The 12,211-nt window shown below is 39.7% G+C and overlaps 1 protein-coding gene across 1 annotated transcript; it reads right to left on the bottom strand.

Annotated features, from left to right (window-relative positions):
- Positions 1–1,911: 1,911 nt before the first annotated feature.
- On the bottom strand, positions 1,912–7,159 carry parla (presenilin associated, rhomboid-like a). The gene is made up of 10 exons (XM_030751242.1): positions 7,046–7,159; positions 6,280–6,463; positions 6,045–6,149; positions 5,812–5,944; positions 5,622–5,717; positions 5,385–5,534; positions 4,926–4,996; positions 4,743–4,844; positions 3,210–3,307; positions 1,912–3,033 (listed from the first exon to the last, which is right to left on the bottom strand). Exons 1-10 carry the CDS (start codon positions 7,123–7,125, stop codon positions 2,886–2,888), a joined length of 1,167 nt encoding a protein of 388 aa, XP_030607102.1. The 5' UTR covers positions 7,126–7,159; the 3' UTR covers positions 1,912–2,885.
- Positions 7,160–12,211: the final 5,052 nt, after the last annotated feature.

The following is a 12,211-nucleotide window of genomic DNA, read 5'->3' as shown; positions in this document are numbered from 1 at the left end:
TGGTTCCACAGAAGAGGGGCCTGAAAGCTGAAGGCTCTGCCTCCCATTCTACTCTTAAGTATCCGAGGAACCACAAGTAAGCCAGCAGTCTGAGAGCGAAGTGCTCTGTTGGGCTGATGTGGGACTATAAGGTCTTTGAGATAAGATGGGGCCTGATTATTCAAGACCTTGTAGGTGAGGAGAAGGATTTTAAATTCTATTCTAGATTTAACAGGAAGCCAATATGGGAGAAATCTGCTCTCTCTTTCTAGTCCCTGTCAGTACTCTAGCTGCAGCATTTTGGATCAGCTGAAGGCTTTTCAGGGAGCTTTTAGGACAGCCTGATAATAGCAATAAAAATGTATGCAATGCTTTCTAATAATACTGCCTAAGGGAAGCATGTATAATGTAAATAAAATTGGTCCTAGCACAGAACCCTGTGGAACTCCATAATTAACCTTAGTGTCTGAAGAAGACTCCCCATTTACATGAACAAATTGGAGTCTATTAGATATGATTCAAACCACTGCAGCGCAGTACCTTTAATACCTATAGTATGCTCTAATCTCTGTAATAAAATGTTATGGTCAACAGTATCAAAAGCTGCACTGAGGTCCAACAGGACAAGAACAGAGATGAGTCCACTGTCAGAGGCTCTAAGAAGATCATTTGTAACCTTCACTAATGCTGTTTCTGTACTGTGATGAATTCTGAAACCTGACTGAAACTCTTCAAATAAACCGTTCCTCTGCAGATGATCAGTTAGCTGTTTTACAACTACTCTTTCAAGAATCTTTGAGAGAAAAGGAAGGTTGGAGATTGGCCTATAATTAGCTAAGACAGCTGGGTCAAGTGATGGCTTTTTAAGTAGAGGTTTAATTACAGCCACCTTGAAGGTCTGTGGTACATAGCCAACTAATAAAGACTGATCATTTTTAGGATCGAAGCATCAATAATTGGAAAGACTTCTTTGAACAGTCTAGTAGGAATGGGATCTAATAAACATGTTGCTGGTTTGGAGGAAGTAACTATTGAAGTTAACTCTGAAAGATCAACTGGAGCAAAAGAGTCTAAACAAATACCAGCAGTGCTGAAAGCAGCCGAACATGAAGATAAATCTTTGAGATGGTTATGAATAATTTTTTCTCTAATGTCTTAAATTTTATTTGTAAAGAAATCCATGAAGTCACTACTAGTTAAAGTGAAAGGAATACTCGGCTCTACAGAGCTCTGACTCTTTGTCAGCCTGGCTACAGTGCTGAAAAGAAACCTGGGGTTGTTCTTATTTTCTTCAATTAATGATGAGTAGTAAGATGTCCTAGCTTTACGGAGGGCTTTTTTATAGAGCAACAAACTCTTTTTCCAGGCTAAATGAGCATCTTCTAATTTAGTGAGACGCCATTCCCTCTCCAGCTTACGGGTTACCTGCTTTAAGCTGTGCGTTTGTGAATTATACCACGGAGTCCGGCACTTCTGATTTGAGGCTTTCCTTTTCAGAGGAGCCACAGTATCCAAAGTTATACGCAGTGAGGATGTAAAACTATGACGAGGTAATCAACCTCACTGGGAGCAGAGATAATTAAAATATTCTCGCTCAACAGAATTTGAGATCAGGTAATCTGAAGAATTATGTGAGCGTGTTTTGGCAAAAGAGCAGGTGATGTCTTTGTTCCACATTCTCATACTTTCAGTAAAAATTACATTTTGATATTTTATTTGGCATGAATAGCTTCACAGCTTTAATTTTAAATGTTACTGTGCTGTGAGGAAAGGTTTTCTAACTAAAGCAGTTAAACAACTCTAGGGGTTTAAAAAAAAAAAAAAAAAAAAAAAAAAAGCATTACATTTGGTTGTACCCCAAGATATCTTATATATCTTTGACTGGAGTTCATTTTGGGCCAGCTCCTGTGGATTTTCAATGTGCTATATATTTACAACAACAACAAAAAAAAGGCAACTTGGCTGGACTTTTGTACTGTAATAGAGGGCACTGACAAGATACGTTACCAAATGGATTACTTACATTAGTAGTTAAAAGCAGGAGTGCCCATTTATCTAAAATAGTTGGATACGCTTGTTTTGAGAAGAATACAGTTTTTTCCCCCCAAAAGTACACTATAAGCATAAAGCACTAAACAGTCTGAATGCCAGTTTTAATAGAGAAATAGGATCAGCCAACAAAATTTGTTGATTTCTAATTTGGACAATGTATTTATTTATTTTTTCTGTCCAGTGACTAACGCAGTTCCCTGGAATAATCTAAACACAAAACATGGCCATTAGGCTTCAGGTTTTTAGATTACTAATACCTATTTTCCACCAGCGGCATGCTGATTCAGGTGCAAGTGCATGGCCACAGTGTTTAGAACTGAAAGTTATAGAGCTTTGCATACTGTATCAGAAGTTAGGGTAAGATGGGACAGACAGACATTTTGAAATGAGTGGTAAATTTCTAGTAATGTCCTCCCATTGCTGCTGACATCAGCATCAAGTGTGGGACCAGGTTTTTTTTTTTTTGGTGGGGGGGTGGTGGCATCGTGCTTTCTTGGTATAAATGTATAGAACTACTTTGAGATTTGGCACCAGCACAGTGTTGGTAGAACAGTGCTAAATGAGGTAGGAGAATTACAGTTGAGACATCTGTTACCCTACGGGTAACGTCTACAAAGTAAACATCTTGACCACAACACTAGATATTAAATCTGACCTGATTTTTTTTTTTTTTTTAATTTCAAGTCTCTGCGTTACATTAAATCAACAAATGCTTATTACTAACTTTGGATGTGAAACTAGATTTATTTATGAATAACAGCTGACTCCATATCATTGGATAAAAGTGTCCTTGCATATTCCTTGGGATAGATTCCAGTTCTTTTACAAAGAATTTCAGGGACCCTGCAGGCTCCTTATGATGATGGTCCTCCATCACCACCAGCTCCAGGTCCACGCCCAGGCCTGGAACCTCTGCCGCCTGGAGAACGCACATCATGCCACAACTTTACAAGTGGCTCCCTCTTCCTCCAAATGAGTTTATGACCATATGCCACATACCACCTGTATGAAGAGATGCCTGGATTAGTGTCAAATGTAGAGACTGCAGAACAGGATGCTCCTGTCAGGCCACATTTACTGTAAGACCCAAAGTAGCACAGAACCATTACATGCTTTTTTCCTCTGCGTTTCTGACTGAGTTGAAGTGCACAAAGAAAAGGGTAAAAATAAGAACTCACACTCCAAAGAGGGCTCCACCAAGGTGAGCTGCATGGTCAAACCACCGCCATCCCAACAGAAGTCCTGCTGTATCTATGGCAATGAGTGCTTTCAGAGCCTAAAGATAAACGAATTGTCAGAAGCCAAAGTTACAGTCAATTTACTGAAGTGCATCAAAAGCAACAGTGTCTTTATAGTGTATTCAGAGATGCACACCTTCACATTCACTCATACACGTGCTTTTTCATTTTGATCATGCATCTCTTCCTGCAGCAAAAATACAGCATTATAATGTAAACACTATTTAATATGTGAACCAGCAGTGCTTCCAAATTACACCTCAAAGGTGAAATAATTCCTTCAAACCACGGATGCTTAACCACAGTCACTGGTGCACATAAACACAAATAAGTAGAAACATTTACATTACATTCACTGGCCACTTCAACTGCTTGTTAATGCAAATATCTAACCAGCCAATACCATAGCAGCAACTCCACCTGCTCAAGTTCAAACTGAGCAGGAGAATGAAGAAGATGGTTTTGGTGTCAGAGAAGCTGGTCAGAGTATTTCAGAAACTGTTCATCAACTGGGATTTTCCCACACAACCATCTATACGGTTTGCAGACAATGGTCCAAAAGAAAAAAAAAAAAAAATTATATCCAGTGAGTGGCAGTTTTGCTTTTGCCAGATTGCTTCAAGCTGATAGGAAGGCAACAGTCACTCAAATAACCACTCCTTAAAGCCAAGGTATGCAGAAGAGCACCTCTGAATGCATAACACATCCAACCTTGAAGCAGATGGGCTACAGTGGCAGAAGACCACGCCGGGTGCCACTTCTGTCGGCTAAGAACAGGAAACCGAGGGTACGGTCCACATGAGCTAATTACACAATCAAAGGTTGGAAAAACGTTGCCTGGTTTGATGAGTTTCAATTTCTGCTGCAACATTTACATGGCAGAGTCAGAATTTAGCATAAACAACATGAAAGCATGGCTCCATCCTGCCTTGAATCAACAGTTCAGGCTGCTGCTGGTGGTTTAATGATATGGGGGATATTTTCTTGGCACATTTTGGGCCCCCTAGTACAAACTGAGCATTTTTTAAACACCACAGCCTACCTGAGTATTGTTGCTGACCATGTCCATCACTTTATGACCACAGTGTACCATCTTCTGATGGCTGCTTCTAGCAGGACAACCTGCCATGTCACAAAGCCCAAATAACTTCAAACTGGTTTCTTAAGCATGACAATGAGCACACTTTTCTCAAATGGCCTCCACAGTCATCAGCTCTCAATCCAATAGAGCACCGCTGGAATGAGGTGGAACAGGAGATTCACATCACGGATGTGAAGCCAACAAATTTGCAGCAACTGTGTCAATAAAGACCAAAATCTCTGTGGAATGTTTCCATCACCTCGTTGAATCTATGCCATGAAGAATTAAGACAGCTGTCAAGGCAAAAGGGAGTCCAACACAGAACTAGCAAGGTGTACCTAATGAAGTGTCCAGGGAGTGTATGTAGGAATTATGAATTGTGCAGCACTTACATTTCCTGCTGTGAAAATGACCATGGGAAGGAAGATTATGCTGAGCTTGGCCTCTGGCATCTTAGAGCAGACAGCAGCGAGTACCGCCATGACAGCACCCGACTGTGGATCAAACACAGTTGCAGGTCACAGGTGTCCTTCATTTGTGCTGAGCTTTAAAACAGATTTAAGCAAATATCTTACCGCCCCTAATGATGGATAGAGACGCCCGGTGGCTGCTTTACATGTGTAACTGACCATAGTGGAAATCACACCTAAAAATACACAGAGCTGAAAATCAATCGGAAATTCAGTGCCCCTACTTACTTCTTGTTGTCTATCTTCCCAATTATCCTTCCAACCATCTATATCACTGAAAGGCCCCAACAGTTAGAGCGTCCCAACATTAAAACATAGCTTTTTTTGTCATTTTTATTTTAGTTGCTGTAATACATTGATGGATAGAATGGTTAACAGTGGGAATAAATCAATTAACTGAGTTGCAGTCAAATGTGAAGCAAATGAAATAATTTCAGTATCTGCACTGGAATGCTGAAAGCAAGACTGAACATTAATATAAAAAATATTCAAGTATTCATGCAATAGTGTGTTTAGATTTAATAAATATTATGAGATCCCAGCCCTATTCTTTATTTCACTCACCAGCAGACAGGTAGACTGCAAGAAACTGCTCTTTCCCCAAAAGAGAGACGATCCCTGAGGAGAATGTCCATAGGACATACATGTTGGCCACCATGTGCATGATGGAGTAATGGCTGAAGGAGGACAGGGCCATGGGAAGGCAGCGTGTTTCTGGCGTGAAAGAGAAAAAGATATTCTAAAAAACGTGCACACTGCAAATACAAGGAGGGCACAATCGTGTAGCACAAGTGAACTTACTGGCGGCTGGGTTAGACGTGAAGTACTTAAGCATACTTCTCTGCATTGAAGGAATCCGCCAACAACACAGGACTGCGGCATTTACTGCAATAATACCTAGAAAACATTAATAAGGAAAGGTTCTGACCATGAAGAAATGCAGAACGTTAATAAAAGACACTGCAAAGACGCTGATTGCGTAAAATAACACCAGTGACGGTCTTTTGCCCCTCCGTGAAGCTGCTCCAGAAGTCAGCAGCCATGGACATCAGGAGGATGAGCTGTCGCTGGAAGCTGGACAGCTGGTTCCACCAGTCATGCCAGTATGCCATGTCCTGGGAGCCCTGCAAGCATATGAAAGATTTACCGAATCACTGTGAGCAGCTTGTAAATTAAACCAGTAATACACGAAAGAAGCAGTAATATGTATCATCAGACATTCACCTGCATGCCTTTTTCTGATTTGTCTTCATCTTTTGCTGTCTGAAGTCTTGACTTTAGGGTCTCATATTGTAGAATGGCTGCTGCACCAAAGGAGCAGCCTGTAAACTGAAATGGAGTCAGACAACAGCCAACCCCATCCTACTGTCCCAAACATCAGCATACCATGCATCCATCTCCTCACTATAAATGATGGAAAAAAGAAAAAAAAAAAGTACTCGAAAACTGGGGCACCTACCCCTACTGTGAACATCAGTGGCGTGAAAAGTGTCGGCCTGGGGACTTTTGAAAGAGGCTGGGGCACTGGTGTGCCAGCCTCAGCGGGTGAGGCGTTTGTTTCTTGGGTGGAATTTCTTTTCTTTGTATCAGGCCTTTTGGCCTCCCTGCGAAATCCACACCTCTGCTGGTTGTAGGGGTTAAGACTGCCACAAGAAAAAGGAGACAGTTTTTAAAGCAGGTAGTTGTTGAAATATACAAATACCTATAAAACACATGTTCAATTTAGGGGAACAACATAAAAGTTGTCTTTTGAAAACTGATTTTCTCGAGTGTTGGTTCATGTTTTTGATTTTAGAGCTACAAAAATGTTTTATGCATCCAGTGTCAAATGATAATAGTAATTCGCACACGAACAAATAAATTGCACAGTTTAAAATGTATAAATGTACATGAGTGGTATGTCCCGACACTGGCTCCACACAGCTACTTATTTCTATACAAACGGTATGGTACACAAAGAGCAATTATAAAAGCACGACGTGCTGTTTGAACAGCTCAGTTCCTTTACAAACACATAAAAGACAAATAACTCGGACAGTGCTGATATCGCAGGTTGTCTGTAAATAAATGCAGCATGAAGCTGTCTGCAATGACAGTCGGAACGGTTAGGTAAGCAGAGGTTGCGCCTGGTGGAGAAGTAAACAACTACTCACAAACACGCATCCTGTCAGCGTTATGGTTGTTTAGACAGACGGTGCGACCAGAACAACGTTGTGTTTGCTCACCTGGAGCTTCGTGAAGTAGTGTTCCGGGATCTGATGAACTCTGTTCTGGCCCATTTCATCGCACATCCTCTCCACGCCATGATTATGTTGACCTTCCGCTTTGAGCTCGTTGGTCCCACCTCCAGACTGGGGTAATGCTGCGTTCACAGACTCGTTTGAAAGCTACGATTTGTAACCAAATGGTTTTATAATTCTGTATCAGCCGCTGCAGCGTGCTTTTGCGCTGTGTGTAATCCCATATACTCGGTTTGAAGTGTCAGTTTTACTTTTAAATTGATACCTTATCTATTATTATGTCATTATTGTCAGATTGTTGTTTATTGAGTGGGTACAGAGCTGCATGAAACCAAAGGGTCAAAATCCTTGCATGCTTAAATACAATAAAAGGTTACTCATAACCGTTGAGATGTGCAGCAGAAAATACTCTGCAAGCTATTGTTTACATCTCTTTTGTTTGGTGTAATTAGCTCCCTCTAGTGGTGTGTTAAAGTAGATTTGTCAGTACTCTACTGTACAAAAGCACTTTATTTTCCGAGATACCCCCTCCAAATATTTACTGCAAAAGTGGTTAAATTGATAGTTGTTGTTGTAGAACATTTCTACTTTTCCACATCCTATTAATTCTACTAATTTAACTTACATATTCACTGAATAAACTATATTCTATTTACGTAATGTCTCAGGTTTGAAAATAACTAACAGAATCTTTAAGAAACTATATAAGCTGAGTCCCACTGGCTGAGAGTAATTTGATTAACTTCAATCCATTAAAACACCTTAAAGTTCTAATTTAACCCATCGCCACGATCCAAAATTGAACGCAACAAAATTATAATTATAGATTATATTATAATCTATAATTATCTATAATTGGTACAATTTACTTATTGCTTTGCTTTCATTTTGTACGTTCTTCTTTTGTTGCTGTGTTCTCTTTTCTTCTTTTTTTTTTTTTTACTTTTGTTATCTAAGATTAATGTGAGAATTGATTTTCAAAGCGCAGTCGTTATTGTAGCTCTATGTCTAATTAAAAATAGTGAGCCATTTAAAACATCCAACTCCTGCAACCACGTTTCAAAAAGCACATCATTTAGTTTGAAAGGAAAAGGTCCCAATTTCCGGTTTGCTTCGCACGTATAACAGTTTCACCGCCGCTCAGTTTGTTTAGTTTTGGGTTTGCACATGAATAAATTTTAAATAAATAAATAATTCTATTTTAGTCTTTCGTCAGTCACGTCAACCCAACTCTTTGTACCGTTTGTCCGTGTACGATATATAATTCATTTGCAGTTGTTTAAGTTGTATAAGGACAAATGAAAGTTTTGGGGGGTATTTCCTATTTATAATGTCCTACTTGTGCTAATGCAAATCTATATCGACATGAATGAATTCCCTGTTCGACAGCCGACTAAACGATGTCGCTATGGACGGAGGCTCGCAGCTTGACACACCGAGGACCAGATCCTTGAACACTGAGCGGCTCTGGGTCCACGGTGCAGCTGCAGCGGACAATTCGCCTTCAAAGTAAAAGCAATAGCTGCAGTGGGTGTGAACAGGTGAAAAACACACCAGATTTACAAGAAATGTGGTGCAACTACTCATTTTCTGTTTGTAATTCAAATCGCATGCTGGTATGCATTATGTGCTGTAGTCAGTTGTGGTGTAATAAACCTAATTTATCTAAAAAAAAATTAGGTACCTAAGTCAGATACAAAGAAACTGCAATAGGTTGAAAATTATTTGCCACCAATGACATGCTAAAGATTCATTATGCATTTCAACTTGTGCTCTGCAGATTACATGTGCGGAATATGAACATTGTGTTTTTATTGTAAAGCATACACTTTATATTGACAGTTATAAGTGAGTACTTTCTACATGTCAAAGATGATCTACAGATGCATTCATGAATGGACATGCAGAGGGTTTCCCGCAAGGTGCAAAACACATATTACACTCAAGAACAAGAAGGCCAGATTAGACTTTGCCAGAAATCATCTAAAAGAGCCTGCACAGTTCTAGAAAAATCTTTGATAGGTGTGATCTTGTACCACAATGATGAGAAGAGAAAAGTATGGAGAAGGACAGGAACAGTTCACATTATCTGTCAATCATAGTGGAATTGGCCGATAATGAAATGACCTGTTTTGCAAGTATCTTTATGAATCTGTGTTATTCTATCTGCATTATAATCAGTACGTTTTGACAACTTATAATATATTTACAGAACTATAATATTATATTATATTTGTTGCAATTTCTGCTGCCCTCTTGGCCAGATCTCTGAAAAAAAGAAAACATTTTTAATGTCAGTGACAGTTTTTACCCTGACAAATAAAGTATATATAAAAGTCACTCTGCCAAAAAAGTGATTGCAGCTTCTACGTGGTGACAGGAATCTTCTTTCTTGCTCAAAATGACTTGATATCATTCACGAGAGATATGTTTGATATATGTTTCACAGATTTTAGGCCAAAAAGTCATTTACAACAGTTTAAATACAGCCAATCATTTTTTGGGCAAATGCCAGTAATCACTTTTTGGCACAGCACCGGCCACAGCCATGATTTAAAATGCACTGTGGCTCTGACAGTGTGGTGGCGAGAAGAAAAAATTAGGAAAATCATGTCACTGTCCAAAAACTTATGGACCTGTGTGTATTTTACAATCCAATCTACAGTCCTATACTGAACTAATTAAGAGAATGGGGGACAATGATGATATGAATGTGGCTTTTTATCTAATGTTTTCAGGGCCTACTTAAATATTTTTTCTATTACACATGTATGGTTTACATGAGTAAAATGTTGAATGAAAGACTTTTACCTTTCCAAACACTTCTTCCACTGGATTTCCAGAGTGCAATGACATGTTAAGTAATAACACTAATAGAACACTATTCCTTCACATTAAATATTAAATACACAAAAGTCTGCCTTGATGAAAACAAGAAACATTGAAAAACTTGTACTGTAGCTGAGCAATATTGATGACACTAGGTGTTGCTATTGGCATCTGGACAAGTACCGCTAACTTCTCCCATACTTGCCAGTGACTCTAGAAATAGGTGAAGAAGGCAGAATGTGCAGCGAGAAGGCTGCACTGCAGTGTCTGCAGAGGAGAGCTCTCCTCCAATGCAATATCTGCACTCGCTGGGCTGTTTTAGCGCTACACAATGCTGCACAGAGAACTGCTGTAATAGAGCCAGAAAAGAGTTAAAATGTAAGACTGGGCACACAAGTGATTCATCTCAAGTGAAGCAGACAATAAATCCTTTGGGTGCATTATAATACAATCATACTTCTGCGAGAAAATTACATAGTGACCGAAGGGGGTGTGTAGCTGTTTCAGGACAAAGATATTGTGTACAAAGGCAGGGAGAGCAGTGTGCCTTTGCCACTGTATGGAGCAAGGACACACTGCCAAGTTAGATGATATCCTATGGGTGCAGGTCTGGGGCAGGGGAGGACACAGAGACACACAGGAGAGGAGTTAGAGGAGGAGGGATGAAGAAAAGGATAGGAGTCAGGTAGGGAGGCCGGATGGAAGAGTAGAGAGAGGAAAGACAGTAGACAAAAAAAAAAAAAGAGGGTGAGAAGCATAAATATTTCTCGTGCCACAGAGTGAACTTAAAGCTGTTGCTCATTTAGATTTTCATTAAAGATGTACAGTGCTGCAGCCTTTCTATACAATAACACAACACTTATCACACACATATAATAATCTCTCTTCAAATCTGTAGAAGACTTTAGGTGTCTTTCTGATCAATGCAGTTCATTTTTTCCCAGCAGAGGTGTTCTCTTTCAGGCCCTCTCATCGATTAGCTGCGAACCGACGCCGGCCAGGATTCGCCTGCGTCGGCAGCAGGGCAGCCAGGCCTCAGCCATGCGACAGGAAGTATGATGTTTGAAATCATGTGTGACAGTCACTCATGCCACTGCAACTATAACCACAGGGTGAAAATCATAAAGCCATGCTGACATGCTCCTTCTGCCTTTGCCCTGTGATTTGGACCTACAGGCTGAGGCATGACGCCGAATGTCATTTGGCCTTCAGGCTTCTATTTCAGCTCAAAGGCTAGAAACATCTTATACCAGCAGCTCATTCTTTTTATACCACCAGAGGAAACTCTAGCTGTTGTCATAGCGTCCCATCAGAGTGCTGACAGGGCTCTTTCCAAGACACTGATCAATGGGCCAGTTAGATAATATCACACTAGTTGTTTTCGGTTTTTTCCTGCATAAATTTTGAGGCTCAGTGCAGGCTTGTGGCATTCTTTTCCTTCAGCTCATATAAAGAATCATGCTGTGTGTATTGAACACTGAGGATTTCAGTGCTGATGTTTGTCTTACACAAAATATCACAAAGGACAGCAACAAAGCAGGAAATCAACCTTTTACTACTCCAGTTGATTAAGAGGAATACAATAAATGTGTTTCTGTTTTGTTTTTTAAACAAGGGATAGAAAAACACTCATTACAGAACAAGAGGGGCACTTGAATAAAGGTGAAAACAGCGCACTCTTATGCACACACTGTACTTTTGTGTACATATCTGTCCAGGCAGTTCATGATGATGCGATTTTATTACACAACACTGGCAAGTTTCTCAAGAGCTTTTTGCACAAACAAATTACACTGGAACAGCTCATTCTGAATGCATGGTCTTTGTGTTCACTGTACTTTGTATCTATCAAAATTCTGCTGCAGTATAATCAAATAACAGGCACAATAAAGCATCAAATGCTCAGGACACAGTTATTGATCTGATTCATTCATTAAATATGAATGTCTCTCAGCAAAATATCATATACCTCTGCTACCAGTAATACAACATGTACATTATGTGGTCAGCAAACTGTGGGAGGGAGGGGTTCTTTCCTGCAGGGGTGCTTTTAATTTAGCAGAGATTGGTTAAAAATGTGAAAGAATTCATGAAAAGTGGATAGGCACTAGAGAATTTAGGATAAATATGAACACAGTTCAATGTAGGCATGTTCTCACTGACTTTACAGGGTGCTATAACATTACATGTCCCTTCAAATGGTTAAAAAAACACCCGAAATATTCAGTTGTAGTGAAGATGTCCCTGCTAATTTACTTCATTTTCCTTTTCTTTTTCTTTTTTTTGCAGATATGAAGGCACAACAATCATGTATTAAAAAAA

Source organism: Archocentrus centrarchus, chromosome 17 (genome assembly GCF_007364275.1).
Source record: "Archocentrus centrarchus isolate MPI-CPG fArcCen1 chromosome 17, fArcCen1, whole genome shotgun sequence".
Classification (NCBI taxonomy): Eukaryota; Metazoa; Chordata; class Actinopteri; order Cichliformes; family Cichlidae; genus Archocentrus; species Archocentrus centrarchus.
The sequence above is the reverse complement of the archived record's forward strand: the minus strand, read 5'-3'. Positions and strand labels throughout refer to the sequence as shown.